Source organism: Aspergillus undulatus, assembly GCF_047715775.1.
Source record: "Aspergillus undulatus strain CBS 261.88 unplaced genomic scaffold BDV17scaffold_3, whole genome shotgun sequence".
NCBI lineage: Eukaryota > Fungi > Ascomycota > Eurotiomycetes > Eurotiales > Aspergillaceae > Aspergillus > Aspergillus undulatus.
Genome location: NW_027396607.1, coordinates 578,490 through 594,602, shown reverse-complemented (window position 1 = coordinate 594,602; position 16,113 = coordinate 578,490). Strand labels below are relative to the sequence as shown.

Here is a 16,113-nt window from a genome sequence, read left to right as displayed (position 1 = left end):
GACCGTTCTGTTCTTTAGTACTGACAAGATATTGGTGGTGGATAAAGGTGTTAAAACGTATGGTTTGATTTCATGAGATAGATGTAGTTCGTCTATCTCGGAGGGGTCGGACCCACAGAAGAAGCGGGATCGCTGACTAAGATATGAGTAATCGCGGGCAACGCACCTGCACCTTAAATGGTAACGACACCAGGCCATGCGTGCAACAATTGCTTTTTTAGTTAAAGAAAGCTTGATTACTTATGCATGCTAATTTTATAAAGTATTATTAATGTTCTTGTAACAGGTCATTGGAAAGGCTCAGTGCCTCTCCCAGATCATAAACCCGAGACCCTGGAAGAGCAATTAAAGGACGAAGAACAGGAAGACTTGCACTTCCTTGGACGAATGCTATGCTGGCTTCCGGAGGAATGAGCCACTGCAAAGGAGCTCATCTTCGATCGCTTCAGTGTTATCATACTCCGTGATAGTCACTTTTTTGACTTGATCGATATCAGATGGGCTCCTCAGTCCCCAAGGTAGTATTCTCCGTAATCTACTGCGCGGTCTCAGTCTGCCTCGCCTCCCCCGCAAACTCCAGTATACTCCATCTTCTGTGGTCCCCTCGCATAAATATCCGCACCAGCTTCAACAAGCATCTTCACAGTACTGAACGAACAATTCGCCGCAGCAGCATGCAAGACCGTCTCCTCATATATCCTCGTCTTCTCGTCCAATCTCGGCGCCCTCTTCAACAACTCCCTCACAAGCCGCCCACCCCCTCTACTCGCAGCAAGATAAATCGCTGTCTCCCCGTACTCCGTGACATGATCAACGTCAGCGCCCCTATCTAACAAAAACCTTACAACATCCACCCTCGGCTCCCTTTGATTAACCGCGAAATGCAACGGCGTGCGCCAATGCGGCGTTTCTTCGTTAATCCCGGCTCCACGGTCTAAAAGCCACCCCATACACCCAGGGACGGTCTTATTCCACCCAGCAGCTGCATGAATAGGGTCCGCGTCATCAAGGTACCCCGGCGTGAAACCAGAATATCCTCTTTTCCCTTTCCGGTACGCAACGAGCGCCTTTAAGATTTCCAGATTGCCCTTCCCCGCTGCCATCAGTAGTCCGTCTTCGAACCCGTTCACCGCATCACAGGGCTGCGGAGATTGCACGCCGTGCTCGAAGAGGAGGTGCATGATTTCTAGCCTCTCGTAGTGTATGCATAGCGTAAGCGGGCTAGGACACATGCCGATTGGGTAATCAGGGGAAACGCCATTTGCGAGCGCGATGCGGACGCCATCGAGGTCATTCTTGCGGATTGCGCGGTTCAGCTTGGACCCTTGTTTGCGGAGGTAGCGCCTGTGGCGCATGATGTGACTCGGCTCCCTTTCGTGCTCTTTGGGTTTGTATGGGAAAAGCCGTTTGTCGTCAGAACCCTTAATATCATTAGAATTACCGGGACATGTGGGTTCGATGCTTTCGGTGTCCATTGTGGTGGTGTTCTTTGATATGGATGTTATGAGGCTTGGTAGGTTAATCTACCGTGCAAAAGACTACGAGCGCCTTCTCCCTGCCTGACCCGGACTTTGTTGCTCTTAGAGGGTGAGCCAGGTGAGTTAAGTAATCTGCTTATGTTTAAAAATGATTTACTTAGAGCTTAACCAACTGTCAGAATTTGAAAAGTTGGGCGAGGTCATGCTTATAATGACAAATATATGTGTTAATATACTGACAGGATCAGGAAGTACTATCGATGGTGAGTAGTAGTATGGGCGCTCAATACATGTCATCCTCTTCCCAGGACCCTGGCATCAAAGGCCGTCTTTGCTCAACCCATTCGAAGAACGTCCCTACAAAAGTTTCTGTATAACCATCCCATATCAGCTCCCAGTCACTAGGACGAGGCCCATACTTGATAGAGACCAGTATCGGTCCCTGCTCATTCAACTCATTTCCTTCACCACACGCCAAAACCTTCCAACGAGCAGTTTGCAGCATATAACTTTCAAGAAACATCTTCCGTTGTTCCCTCTTCCCATACCTCTCCAGGTCAACACCTGCGCTCCTTAGATCCTCTAGCCAGAAAGCAAGAGCAGTGTTAAGTCTCCCTCGGGACTGCCTGACCTCCGAAGGCGAACAGCGAACTTTCCACCCACAATCTAACAGCCCTGCAAATAAGGGCGTTGTCGCTTCCCAAATCTCATTCCCCTGCCGGCTGAGATCCTTTGTGGATATTCCTCGAAAAAGCCAACGAGCGAGCTTCCTCCAATCAGCGAATGCTGTTCTTAGTCGTTGCCCAAATAGGTCTTCGATGTTGGGGCCCCCGGGGACACTCTGGAAGTAGACCTTGGCAAATCCATGCAAGGATGTTACTGATGAGCGGTACAACTGTTGACGGATGTTCTCTGCATCTGTTAACTTTTCCTTGACGATAAGATCGAGAAGTACTTTTGTATCGACGTATCGCCAGACGAGGGACTCGAACCGGGATTCTATGGGGGCTAGGTGAAACTCTTCGAGGAGGAGATCCAACAGTCCAGGGACACTCCAGATAAATCGATGAAGTGTGCTTTTCCGGCAGTAGTCATCATTCCGACTTGAATTGAACAGGGTGTTGGCTGCGTCTGTGATATCGTCGGTGTATCTGAGGAAACGATATACGTTTAGTATATCACTCCCTTGGTCAGCAATTCGACAGAGGAAGTAAAGCGGGGTGGCCCCCTTGTTATCTGTCTCGTGGACGCTCAAGCCCTTTTGAACGAGGTAGGTGAACTTCTCAAGGTCGCCCTCGAAAGCAGCATACTGGCAGGTGTCATCTAATAAGCTCAAAGTGACTCACTATACTCATACTCACATGAAGCAGAGTCCAACCTTGAGTATCCCGATCATACAAGGAACCCGTCCGGCTTTTAAACATCTGAATGACACTAGATATGTCACTTCGAAATGCAGTTTCAAAGACTTCCGTGTCTTGAGGTCTGATCGTCCAGTGTTTTAGAGAGTAGGTCCATCCATTACTGGCTCGTTTTGCGCAGATATCCCACACAGACCGCGCAAGCCAGGATGGTAGTTGAACTCGAGCACAGTATGCTTGGTTCAGTTAGCCGTGATTTTGATATGGTTATCCCAGAGTATTGACTTACTCTCTTCGATCGAAGTTGAGGTCCCGTTGAGGTTGAATAGTGAAGACTTTGATGTATAGCTTCCAAAAAGGCTCGAATATACCCAGGAAAGAGTCAGAAACCCGGTATTCGCGGGTTTTTCTATACTACGTTTTGTCTTGACCTCTGATGTCAGGGATTTCTGGTTCCTCGGAGAAGATCCTTGCGTAATACTTGGGCTAGCAGCTATTCCCAGCGCCCCGATCTGGTTTGTGATCAAAGAAGGCTGGTGCCTCACTAGAGCACTATTCAAACCTCAATCAAGGAAGCGAGCCAAGATACATGATGTCTCTACTCACACGGAATATGTCTGCTGGGCGATACCAAGCAGCTGGAAGGCATCCTGAACCTCTCTCTCCAAGCGCTGGATTGCATCTTTTTCAAGAACAACCTTGACCCTCGCCTTATTCCTTCTGAGCCTCTGCTTGTCTTCAACTCTCTGTCTCAATTCGTTTACCAGTGTGTCCAAGTTTTTGATTGCCTTACTGCAATATTGGACGCTCAGCTGCACTGCACTGTTTGCATTAAGGATATTCTGATCGCGGCTCAGCTCAGCTTGCAAATCAGTCAAAACTAAATGAACTAGACCCAATCGATCAAGTAAGGAGTTGATATAGTCGGGCACATTGTGGATGTCGTTCCACAGGCGCTTGAGGGCTAGAATACCGCTGCCTGCTTTGTGGGATGCGTCGGCCAGGGTAATTGCCCCGGATACCACTCCGACTATCTCTGCCATGGTTAGCCAAGGGTGAGGGTAGAAGGAATGGATTACTTGATAAGGCAATTTTAGAGACTCGGACGTGATGGACTCGTGCTGACGGGAAGGAGGAAGGTGCGTGGCTGGGTCTCGCGATAGCCTCGTCGATGCGCTGGGCCTTTGGCAATCACAGCCTTACTATCATGCTCCAGTCAACACCCCTGCATCTGCACTTGGACCTCGAGGCTACACATTGAGGAAGCATGAGTTCCATTTGCCAAGGGCGACAGTCACCCCATGACATCCTTATCAGCAAATCAGCGCTCGGATTCCGAAGCCAAAGGCTGTCAACTACGCAACCTGAACAACAGATCATTCGCCCTTCATCAAAACGAGGCTGACTCCCATTACTTCGCAATACTGTATAAGTACTATTTATTAGCCCACAGCCGACTCCTCTGCTGTGCTATTCACCGTCAAACTTCAACCCCAAGTCCAAATTCCTAGACCACCGCCACCGAATCCACCCTGAACATCAGATCCACTCCTCTTTCAAGACGTGCTACCAACACTACATCCTCAACAAATTCAAATGCGGCGAGACCACGCGAACAATCAGGAAAGTCTTTCCCTGTACGAACCCAGGAAGCGCGAAGTGTAAGGCAGATGGCAAGAAGTATATATGCTGTATCGCAAAGACTGAGAACCCAGAATGTGGGAAGTACCACACCTGCGAGTGTGAAAGAAGAGAACAACTAGTTCGCGAAGCGGTAAAACGCGAACTGGAACATGAGAGGTGTCTGGAGTACAATAGGTGCGTGGCTAGGAAAAAGCCGAAAAGTCCCTTATTCACTCTGAAATCATGGTCTAATGCTGATTGATTCGTAGGAAGCTGGCTGCCGGCGAAGAACGAGATATAGAGTATGAGTATAAGAGAGAAAGGCAGAATAGACGTAGATGATGGTGCTGAAGAGTACCCTATATACAAGGCTTTGATGTTGACTTTGGCTCACGGCACTGGCACCTATCTTACTTGTACTTACCCCGGACTTAGTATCTCTCACCCCTAAAAGCAGCAACGCACTCAGGGCTCGTTTTACTTCTGGTCATGTTGATAACAGTGGCTTAAGTACGACTCAACAGACGGGAAGCCCTGTTCTCCGCTGTGGAGTCGTGGACCCCTGTCGTTCTACCTGATGCACCTGGCTTATTCTAACTAGACCACATATAGAGATAGGGCTTAGCACGCAACAGGGCCAATATCTGGGAATGACACCTGGATTATCCTGTTCGAGGAATAGCCTGTCTTATGATGTAAGTACTTGCTTTTGATCAGGCATCCCAAAAATCCAGATGAATATCCTTGCCGTCCCTGCATTAGCATAGATATCGCCTTCGCGCTAAATAGGGCATCAACCGAGGTCGCGGTACAACTCTTCTCTCAACTGCCGAGTGAGCTCTCAATGACATGCTATGACATTCAAAATGTCTAGGTGTGCTGTCTTCGGCGGAGAAAATACCGAGACTGCACAAGGGTTGATCATGACCCCTGGAGGAGACTTGGCCAAGCTCCCATGGCTTTATAAAGCGCGACTGAGTGTCACCAAGCATCCAACCGGCCACTCCTTTTGTCAAGCTAGCTAGGAAGCATTGGCCACTATGACTCTCTTACGTACCATCCTCTCGTGCAATCTTGCGCTACTCGTCTCTGCTAGTAGCGTGCCTGACGCCCATTTGCCTCTGTCTCCGTCTTCATCTTCATCTTCGCCTCCATCTTTTGAAGAACAATGCGAATCCCTGCCCCAGAAACTAATCATCCCCAGCGCAAACGCAACATCATCCACATTCGTCACCGCAAACACCACAATCCACTTCCCGCACGCCGATCCCACCTGCGGCCGCTCCTCCCAACACATCTCAACCGATCTCTGCCGCGTGGGTCTACAAGTCGCCACATCACCCAGATCAGGAATCAAGCTAGAGATCTGGCTGCCCTCCCCCGATACCTGGACCGGTCGGTTTCTGAGCACCGGCAACGGCGGAATGGGCGGGTGCATCCAGTACGAGGACATCGAGTATGCGGTCTCGCTGGGCTTCGCTGCCGTGGGGACGAATAACGGACATGATGGGATGAGTGGAGAGTCGTTTTTGAATAACGCCGATGCCATTGAGGATTTTGCGTATAGGGCTTTGCGTAGCGGTGTTGTTTTGGGGAAGGAGATTACACGGACTTTCTATGGAAGGGCGCATAACAAGAGTTATTATCTGGGTTGCTCGACGGGGGGTAGACAGGAGTTTAAGGAGGTTCAGGATTTTCCGGGGGATTTTGATGGCGTTGTTGTTGGGGCGCCGGCGGTTGCGTTTAATAATTTGACGAGTTGGAGTTGTCGGTTTCTTACGATGACGGGGTCTGCTGAGGCTGAGACTTTTGTTCCAATGGATATGTGGGGTGTTATTCATCGGGATGTTCTGGACCAATGTGATGGTTTGGATGGGGTTAAGGATGGGATTCTTGAGTCCCCGGATTTATGCAACTATAACCCCGATGGTCTGCTCTGTCGTGCCGGAAAGACAAGTGAGTGTCTTACAGCGCCGCAGATCCAAACACTCCGGAAAGCCTACTCGCCCCTGCTCAGCGTCGACAACAGCACCCTGGTGTATCCCGAGCTGCAGCCTGGAGCAGAATTGACAGGCGCACCGCAAACCTACTTCACAGGCGAGCCCTTCGGCGCAGCAGACTGGTTCCGGTACGCGATCTTCAACGATTCAACATGGGACCCGTTCAGCCTGAGGCCAGAGGACTACGTGACATCATCAACACTAAACCTCTTCAACATCGAGACATGGGAAGGGGACCTCTCTGCGTTCCGAGAAAGTGGCGGCAAGATACTCCACTACCACGGACTCGCAGACGGGACCATATCAAGCGCCAACTCACCGCGGTACTACGAGCATGTCTCTCAGACAATGCGTCTATCGCCGACCGAACTAGACGAGTTCTACCGCCTTTTCCGCATCTCAGGCATGGCGCACTGCGGTGGTGGACCCGGGGCCGCATCTATAGGGAATAGTAAGCGCAATTTAGCGAGTTTGGATCCCGATGAGAATGTGCTTATGGCTGTGGTTAGGTGGGTTGAGGAGGGGATTGCGCCAGATACGATTAGGGGAACTGCGTATGTTAATGGGACGCAAAGTGCTGGAGTCGACTTTAGGAGGAGGCATTGTCGGTGGCCTTACCGGAATGCGTATAAGGGGGTTGGTAATGGAAAGGACGAGGATGGTTGGGAATGTGTGTAGATCGAGAGTGACTGTAAGGGTTCAGAAGTCATTCATATCACATCCTGTTTGGAAGGAGCGTAAGGGGGCCCGGGGGGCAACATCACTCCTTACCTCCTCCTCATGGATTTCCTCTATTCTAAGCTTTCAGCAATATGGGATTAGGTAGGGATCTAAATGCCATAATCATTGGCATTGTCCTCAAAAATACAAAGATAGCTAAGTTTGGTACCATCGCTAGGCTGGCTAGCTGCCAGCCCTTCACACTTCACAATCATCGCATCGTCCAACAACGCCCCACAAGGTAGATCAACCCATTTTCTGTTGACTGGTCAATGTCTTCAGCGAGATGCGGGGAAAGGGACAATTGGCGCAGGGCTCCAGATCTGGCTTGGTAAATGATGCTGTTATATCTGCCTCCCATCCCCACGGCTCGGGCGAAGTCAAACCGAGGGCGGGCCTCACGAATTTCTGGGGTAGTATAAAGCAGCCTCTTGAGCAGGACCCAAAGATAGATATGGCATTACTGCAAGAGCAAACTCGACAACCTTCAATATGTGGTTGTGGTATATACCAGCCCTGCTGGTCAGCACGGCGCTCATCCTGTCACAGGCTTCAGCCGCCCCTGTTGAGGTCATACATCTAAGCATCGATGGACGCAGCCTTCCACTTGGAGTACTGGTCTGCTTGACCAGGCGGACTGGGGCGATGCACGTTGGATCGATTATCCCGGGCGCACGGAATCCCAGCCTCTGCCGACATTCGCTCGCCAATTTGGCATCCCTCGCGGTCAAAATAAGAGCATCAGTAGCGCGCGTCTCTATCCGGCTGGCATAGGGCTACACCATGCCACGGTGAACGGCGAGGAGATCACCGACGAGGTGCTTGCTCTAGGATACTCCAACTGACAGCTATCGAGCGAATACCGAACGTACGAGGTCGAAGAATGGCTCCGGCCGGGCGACAATATCATTGGGGTTCAGTCTCGGCAATGGGCCGGCATATGTCCGTCGCAGTGTGAAGAATCCGGCGGTTGGTCGAAACTCCCCATACTCGTGGTGGGAGAGTCAGCTCAAGGGCAATGGCACGCTCGTGGAAGATGCACCAGCGGGAAGCACGAGTGTCAGGCTCAATGCTACAACTGGATACCATGTCCGGCGGCAGCATCAACATCGACACCGGTGACGGCGGCGAGAAGCTCGAATCACGCACCATCACCGCTATCGGCAGCAACAATGTCAGTTTCACACCTGGTCTAACTTTTTCCCACAATTATGGCGTTCAGGTCACCGGCTCTGGCAACAATCTCGCTGCCAGTGACCCATCCGCCGGTGCCGCCGTCACTCCGCGCTTGATCGGCCGGCTGGAAATCACATACAGCGACGGCAGCACAAGGGTTATTGTTACTGACCGCTCCTGGCGCACAGCACTGGGACCTTTGGTCACAGACGCATGGTACTCTGGTTCTGATTACAACGCGAGCCGGGAATTGGCTGGCTGGGAATCGACCTGGAGCAAATCTCAGCTCGAACCCCTGGATAGCGGCCAGTTTCTCCCCTCCACCCAACCTCGCTACCCGTCTAGTCGCTCGTGCTGCTGAGCCTATGAAGATCCAGGAGCGCCTCGTACCGGTGTCGGTCACTGAACCCGTTCCCGGTACGTGGGTGTTCGACTTTGGCCAGAATATTGCCGGCTTCCCCCTACTCGACCTTCCCGCGCTACCGGCCGGTATCACAATCAGGATGGAGCCCGCTGAGTCACTCTCTGCCAATGGCACTGTTGACCAGGCCTTCCTCGGTCCGGGAGCCCGTGGCAGCGATCTGTTCAACACGTACACTACTGCCGGCCGTCCCGGCGGCGAGACCTGGCATCCCAGGTTCAACTACTTCGGCATGCAGTGGGTTCAAGTCACAGGGCTGCCTGACGGATTCAAGCCCAGCCGGGACCTGATCACCGGTCTACGCGTGCAAGCAGCCGTGCCCGTGGCTGGCATGTTTACCTCACCCAATGCCCGTCTCAACCGCATCCACAAGATGGCCTGGTATTCATTCGCAAGCAACATCATGTCCGCCTTCACTGACTCTCCTGGATGCGAGAAGCTCTCCTACCCGGCGGACTACACCCAGCCGTTTGGGGCCATATCACGCAACTTCCGCTTCCCTACTTACATGCGCACCGCCATGCATCATTTGGGCGAGGGCCAGTCCCATGCCAGCGTGGCGGGCATCCAGGTCAAGGCCTTGACCTTCACAGGTACCCAGCCCCTGAACTCTACATCGGAGGATCGCCTGGTCTTCCAGTCTTCCACCCTAAACTAGTCGGTGATTTGACCAGTGCCGCGGGGACTTACAACACGCCTCAAGGGGAGGCGCACAGGGGAGTGGACGAGGGCTGCTAACGGCAGCTTTGGACTAAAGATAACAGTGCCGCCGAAAGGCATCGCGCCGGGCTGGATTCGTCCGCAGGGACGGGGACTGCGTTGTCTACGCTGTTCCCTCTGGGTTCCATATCTTTAGCAGTATCACCGTGCCACCTGGGAGTTATGAATGAGGTTCCTGAATCAGCCAGACAGAAGTTGCTTCAAGGATCTCAAGAGGGCGGCGATCATATAGATGGCATAACCGTCTTTAGTGAAAACGACCAGAGATAGGCTGAATCCTGCAAACCTGGTCTCGTTGTTCCGGACATTCTTGCTACGCGGATGCACTGGTAGCAGTCGTAAACCCGATCTTCTACGGTTCGTATTACAACTCTGCGCCCCTCCAAAACCCAAAAACCCGCTCCATATGTACAGCATATCTGGCGCAGCCCAGCCCAGGCCTTATTGCAATACGGCGGCAAACTATATCCCATCGATGGCACTGAAATCGAGACTGGGCTTCTACCCGCGATCGACAGACTCAGGTGCAGCTTGAACAGAAAAAAAAATATATATATATATATAGAGCATCGATGATGGAAATCTTAAATCAGGAGACATCCCGACGGCTGACAAGTGGTACTCAAGTGGTAGGACAGGCAGTGAAGGATGATAGTTGAGCTGCGGGAAGCAGGCCTCAACTCTAGATAGAGCTAGCAGGGAGAGGAAAAGGGCCTCCCGATACGCCATCGACGCTTCGCCCAACTAGAGCCGAGCCCGAGCCAAGATGGGCAATTGAGCCCTAGTGCGGCTTTCTGAAGTTGAGTAAATCAAGGGTCCTCACAGAACAATGTCAGTGGTTACCGGCTGAGTGAGACAAATGCCGCTCATGCTGCTTATCCTTATGGGGGGTGCGTACCTAGTTCCTTCGCAAAAGGTGTTGATGTTGATGCTGGACCTCTCCCATCAAGCTTCCACAGCGGAGCTCCACCCAACAGTTCAACTCTGATTGAGCTTTAGGACAAGGTAGCTGTCCAGTGGCGAGAGTTGGCATGCCATGCATGCCGCAGGAGTTAGATGTCCCATCCGAGACGGCTGTGCCATACGGGCGGAAAGAAGCAACTGCGCCCTTGTCTTCCCCAGAGACTTCCGGCACTCAGGAGTCAGGACCTCAACCTCTGGCCGTCACAGTCTCCCAGCATCGATTTCTACCGCTCGATCCTCAATCGACAATCTCGTTACTGGATTAGATGGGCAGTTCCGAGGCGCAGCTGGGCCTCTTTCTGATTGGCTACAATGAGTTGGGCGCCATGCTGGCATCCTGTCCTGGACTCCTGGTGCAGCCCCGTAAATTGAGCCTCGTCTGGCATTTATCAATCCCAGTGACGACTAGGACAAAAGGACGAGGCTTCCTAATTTTCCCTACAGCGCCGTTCCACGTACACTCCGGCATGTCGATGGCTCTCGTGAAGGTCGGGCGCCTCAAACCCGAGGTTCGCCTTGGCCAGGCCATCTCAGAGATTCCAAACCGACCTCTCGACGATGCAGAAAGCGCAGTTTCGATCTTGCCAAACAAAGGCCTCTACCATGCCTCTAGAGATACGTGATGTCATGCAACTTACAGCTGAGATTAATCGACACAGGCCCCCACGGACGATGCTTTGGGCCTCGACTGACCAATGTTCTCGAAGCGGTACAACAGTTTGCTGCGCTAGGCGGGACACAGAACCTACTTGCGTGTGGTGTGTGGTCGTTATTGCGAATGACGCTTTTGGTATGGAACCTCCAAGTACCTCCTCCGCACGCCGAAGAGGTCTACGATACCGTACCTCGGGCCCTGTGAATGTAAACTTGGGCTGACCGAGGACCAAATACAGTCAGTCGTCAACTACTCCGCGTACTTTGAGCGATTATCTGCGATGCTCATGGCCGTGGGGCGTTCCGCGCCTCGATATCAGAGCCTGGGTGCAATCTACCCGAAATCAGAACGACTCCGATCGTATATGTTGGAATATTCCATTATACTGGTTCACCTGTGTCATAATGTATTGCGTCTGAGTCAGAAATTAGCCCTTGCTCGATGGGTTTCCACGCTAGGCGACTCAGCTCTCGATACGTTCCAATCAGACCTCGAGCTTTGGGCTACATCTATAAAGGAGGAGGTGCAGGCACTTACAATCCAGCAGAACTCGGAGGATAATGCACTCACCATCTGGTTCCGATCGCACGTTGGCCAACAGTTTAACTCGCTCTCAAACTCAAGAAAACTGCGCGCGAGGCAACGCCTGATGGACGCTTGCTCAGCATATGACCATGAGTCCGCGTGGAAGCAGATCCGCAAGCTCGGGAATACCACACTTCTGCAGACATTAGGGGAGTACACACAATGGAAGACGCGACGGGAGTCGTGTACTCTGATATGCGCGGGAAAGCTAGGGTCTGGGAAATCGGTGCTTTTGGCGAACATTGTTGATGACCTTAATCTTCAAGCGGCCGGGGACACTACCATCGCGTATTTCTTTTGCCAGCACGACGCAAAGGATAGCCTCAAAGCACCCACTGTAATCGGTGCATTGGCTCGACAACTTTTGTATTCCGTGGCTGGCCTCGACCGTGTCCGCGATTTCCTGGATGACGGCCCAACAATGGGCATTGACAGGCTCCTCGCTATGCTACAACGAATCGTATTCAAGGACCGTCACACATACTTTGTTCTCGACGGCTTGGACCACTGTGATACAAAAGAAGTTGACCACGTGCTCGGCGCACTGCGGGACCTCCAGACGACCATGTCCCTCTCGGTTTGTGTATCGTTCAGGTCTGGAACGCCGAACATGCGGTTGAACCCTTAGGACTAGAGCGCCTGCTTGGACCTTTGGGATTGTCTATCCCTGAGCAACACCCCCGATATCGATGAATATATCAATTCTGAGCTACAGAGATGTATCGAACTCGGGATTCTGACGGTCGGGGACCCTCTCTTAATCTTGGAGATCCAGAACAGTCTCTCGCAGGGAGCGCAGGGAATGTTTCTCTGGGTAGACCTTCAAATCAAGGCTTTATGCCTGGAGCCGACAGATGCAGCTCTTCGGCAGGCTATATCAAATCTCCCTCACGATCTTTCTGAAATATACCATGTTATCCTTGAAAAGTCTAAGAATCCCGGCGCTACCCCTATGGATTGCTGCTTGTAACGGCCATTGTGATATTGTCAGTTACCTTTCGAGATTGAACGGCGTTGCTGTGAACTTTACAGACGCCGAGGGCTATACGCCGCTCGCGATCGCTGCCAAACACGGCCACGAGGAGGTGATTCGTCTCCTGCTCGAGAGTGGCGAGGTCTTTCCGCTAAATTCTCCTCCTGATGATCAAGCGTTGATCCCCGTATGGATCGCAATTGACGAAGGCCACATTGAATGCGCCAAGGCGTTGGCGCCACTGGGCTGGGGTCGGGGGGGTCACACGCTTCCGAACGAAGTGGGTCAGACGCGCTTTGAGAAAGCTGTTGCTCAAGGAAATCACGAGATCGTGGACATTCTCGCTGACTTTGAATGCATCGATCTGGACGCTCGGAACGATGCAGGTACGTTGGCAACTCCTCTCTGGGTCGCTGCTGCGAATGGCCACGCAGAGGTCGTCAAAATCCTAACCCGATATCAAACTGTTGACGTTAACGCGCAGGATAAGGATGGCCAGACACCGCTCAGCATTGCCGCATGTCGGGGCCACATTGGCGTCGTTGCAGCCCTCATTGCATTGTCCAAGGTAGATCCGAATATAGAGGACCAAGACGGCGCAACGCCACTCTGGCACGCTGTCAGGGCCAGCCACGGTAGTCAGTATCCTAACCAAGAGCGCAAGGGTGGCTATGAATCGTATAAACCATAAAGATGACCGCCGGCGGCCGCTGATGCTTGCGATCCATGGCGGGAATGCGTCGGTCGTCGAGGCTCTTGTTGGCTGTTCCCTTGTCGCTCCGCTTATTGCGGACAGCCAGGGCCGGACTCCGGTGGCTCTGGCAAAAGAGCTTGGCTTTCTCTCCATCGCTAACTTTCTGCAGGATTGTGGATACCGCGAGGAGTATTCTTCTCATTATCGTTAACGACAGATGCATATGCATATGTATATGTTCTCGTGGTATGAGCCAAGTGAGACATTCTAGGAATGCGACGGCTATCCAATGTACAAGGTGGATTGACACCCCCAAAGCAGAAGCTCTCTTAAGCCTCTTAAGCCGTCCCTTTTCCCCCCTGCACAATGGATTCGATTGCGTGAGTAGCGGCGAGGGTGTTTTGGGGCCGTAGAAGTAGATTGCGACCTGGGTGATGCATAGCCGGAACGCTATGGCGGATAAAATCAGGCTTAAGATCATTTTGAGTAGAGTAGAGTATCTAGTTTATCTTCAAGAAAGTGGATTATTGATAATAATCCAGAAAACGGAATGGAACTTATCTAGTAAAGGAGCGTAGGATGGAATTCGCGGTCTTATATGCTCTCTTGTACTCACCCCCAGCCTGGGATCCCATGCCCCAAACTGCCACCTGCCAGTTGCAGGGAGCTCGTAACAGCGCAGCATATCTGGTGGCTTCTTTCTACCTCCAGGATGCAGCGCTTCGCCTTCTAAACACGGAATGGTAAGCGTGATCCAACCTGCCGAGCGCTGCACCCTATATGTAGCAAGTTCAATGTCCCTCCGCTTCGCCCAGCTCTCGGATCGGCTCGGCTCGGGCAAAGGCAAATCTTATGCTCAATCGAGACTTTGGAAGGACTATTTGGTCTCGGCCATAGCTGAATCTCGATATGTTCCGCATAGAGGTGCCGAAAGTGAGACTGACGGGTGTCTGGAAGCAGATCTTGATCTGTACTCTAGCTATTCCTAGAATCAACTGCTCTCTATGATCGAACTGTCTTTAAACACAAGTTGTGCGCGTGAGAGAGAGAGAGAGAGGAGCAAAGGGAGCCTACAGCCCCTCAACCAGGCCCGGCAAAACCTGCTCCTCGGAAAACTTCCAAAGCAAACTACTATCCTCCGCTCTAAACGCCGCCCCAGTCCAATAAGTATTGCGCTGCCCCTGCAACGCATATAACTTTCTATAAAATCCATCTCTAATATCCTCCGCACTCACCTGAAGCGAATAAGGCGCGTGCGAGTGAAAGGCAACCCACTCCGGCTCCGTGATTTCGTACTGGTCCGGGTTCTCAGTTTGAAGTAAGCGGATCGTCTCGACGACGTGGTTCTGAACTTCCTCGTTCGTAAGCGGGAAGGTGGCGTTGCTTTGGGGGGTGCCGTAGTGGAAAATTTGGAGGCCGGGGATGCGGGTTGGCGAGAAGTTGTAGGCAGCTGGGAGAGCGAGAAGGTTGTAGGGGGAATCTTGGATGGCGTTTGAGATGCTAGCTTCCTCAGAGAAAGAGGTGTTATTTAGGGCTCCGGCATAGTAGCCTGCGCTAATGTATTTAGAGAAGAGGGTCGATTCTTCGGTGCTGAGGTCGAGTGTTTCGACGAGGTCGAGTTTGGGCGGGATTGCGATGAGGAGTTTCTTTGCGAGGATGAGCTTGCGGCCTGTGGGCGTGTTGACGACGAGACTTATGCCGGCATCGCCTTGGTTGCGGGCTGCGCTGATGACTTGAGAATTGAGAAGGACGCTTTCGGTTTGGGAGAGCTCTACCTCAGCCTTGATGTATAGTTCGCTGCTGTCAAAGCGGGCCGTGGTCAGGAAGCCGGCTTCTATGGATTGGATCATGCCAAGAACAGTCCAATATCGGGCTTGCTCGAGGGTTGGATTTTCCAGGATATCTCCGATGCCCGGGTTGAAGACATGCATGGTGGGCACTGCTGCCTCGATTCCGTATTTGGTAGCGAACTCGCCGAAGGGGAGAAGCAGGTCTTCAGGGACGGGATCCGGGAGGAAGATACCATCGTTCAGTCCGGGGTACTGAGCCAGCTGCTCCGATAAGGCTGCAAAGGCCGCGGACACTTCTTCTTGCGGAGCAAAGGATGGAAACACCCTTTCCCCAGTACGGTAGTCAAAGAAGTCCTCAGACTGAAAAAATCCCGGGGACTCGATAAGTGGGATATTGAATCGCGCAAAGTAGTCTTTGACAATAGTATAATTATGGTAGATCTGGACTCCAATCTCCGTGGAGATACCGGTTGCGGGATCAGTATATGTTGCAGTGTGGCCGCCTAGCCTGCCTTGCTTCTCGACGACAATAACTGAGTGGCCTTTGTCGACCAGGCTGATGGCCGAATATGTGCCTGAAGAGCCGCCACCAATAACCGCCACATCGCGTCTGATAATGTCTTCTGGTTCGAAAGCACTCAGATCAAGGGATTGAGGTGCAGGAGAGGAAACAACGGTCGACGCGAGATAGGCCAATGGCCCAACGAATGCTAGCTTGGGGAAATGCATCGCTGAGATGAGATGTTCAAGAGACATCCAGTGGCAGGAGCATGGTCGGCCTTAAGTAAGCCATTATCATCGGTAACTGGCCATATGCAGAGATTCCCCTTTGGACCAATCCCCGACATACATTTTCCTGCTCAAGACATCTTTCTTTGTTCCTGTCAGTGTGACAGGTAGGCATGTATTTCATGCAGGACAGATCCAATGATCCCGTGAACATTTCTTAGTATT

General features: G+C 52.0%; 6 protein-coding genes across 6 annotated transcripts; 4 read left to right on the top strand and 2 right to left on the bottom strand.

Moving 5' to 3' along the window:
• Window positions 1-1,761: 1,761 nt before the first annotated feature.
• Window positions 1,762-3,932, bottom strand: BDV17DRAFT_298910 (uncharacterized protein; the record flags this gene model as incomplete). Its single annotated transcript, XM_073763793.1, has 4 exons — window positions 3,446-3,932; window positions 3,129-3,391; window positions 2,840-3,075; window positions 1,762-2,787 (listed from the first exon to the last, which is right to left on the bottom strand). Exons 1-4 carry the CDS (start codon window positions 3,880-3,882, stop codon window positions 1,762-1,764), a joined length of 1,962 nt encoding a protein of 653 aa, XP_073620222.1. The 5' UTR covers window positions 3,883-3,932.
• A 1,031-nt stretch (window positions 3,933-4,963) lies between these two features.
• On the top strand, window positions 4,964-7,262 carry BDV17DRAFT_298906 (Tannase/feruloyl esterase). The gene has a single exon (XM_073763792.1). The coding sequence runs from the start codon at window positions 5,503-5,505 to the stop codon at window positions 7,138-7,140; it is 1,638 nt and encodes a 545-aa protein (XP_073620221.1). The 5' UTR covers window positions 4,964-5,502; the 3' UTR covers window positions 7,141-7,262.
• Window positions 7,263-7,660: 398 nt separating this feature from the next.
• On the top strand, window positions 7,661-8,004 carry BDV17DRAFT_251811 (uncharacterized protein). Its single transcript, XM_073756467.1, has one exon. The coding sequence runs from the start codon at window positions 7,675-7,677 to the stop codon at window positions 7,954-7,956; it is 282 nt and encodes a 93-aa protein (XP_073620220.1). The 5' UTR covers window positions 7,661-7,674; the 3' UTR covers window positions 7,957-8,004.
• A 2,927-nt stretch (window positions 8,005-10,931) lies between these two features.
• On the top strand, window positions 10,932-12,529 carry BDV17DRAFT_108535 (uncharacterized protein). The gene is made up of 2 exons (XM_073753806.1): window positions 10,932-11,252; window positions 11,356-12,529. Exons 1-2 carry the CDS (start codon window positions 11,085-11,087, stop codon window positions 12,328-12,330), a joined length of 1,143 nt encoding a protein of 380 aa, XP_073620219.1. The 5' UTR covers window positions 10,932-11,084; the 3' UTR covers window positions 12,331-12,529.
• An 84-nt stretch (window positions 12,530-12,613) lies between these two features.
• Window positions 12,614-13,366, top strand: BDV17DRAFT_287055 (ankyrin repeat domain-containing protein; the record flags this gene model as incomplete). The annotated part of the gene is made up of 1 exon (XM_073761073.1): window positions 12,614-13,366. The coding sequence occupies one exon, from the start codon at window positions 12,614-12,616 to the stop codon at window positions 13,364-13,366; it is 753 nt and encodes a 250-aa protein (XP_073620218.1).
• A 1,073-nt stretch (window positions 13,367-14,439) lies between these two features.
• BDV17DRAFT_287054 (uncharacterized protein) lies at window positions 14,440-15,888 on the bottom strand (the record flags this gene model as incomplete). Its single annotated transcript, XM_073761072.1, has 1 exon — window positions 14,440-15,888. One exon carries the CDS (start codon window positions 15,886-15,888, stop codon window positions 14,440-14,442), a length of 1,449 nt encoding a protein of 482 aa, XP_073620217.1.
• Between the last annotated feature and the right edge of the window lie 225 nt (window positions 15,889-16,113).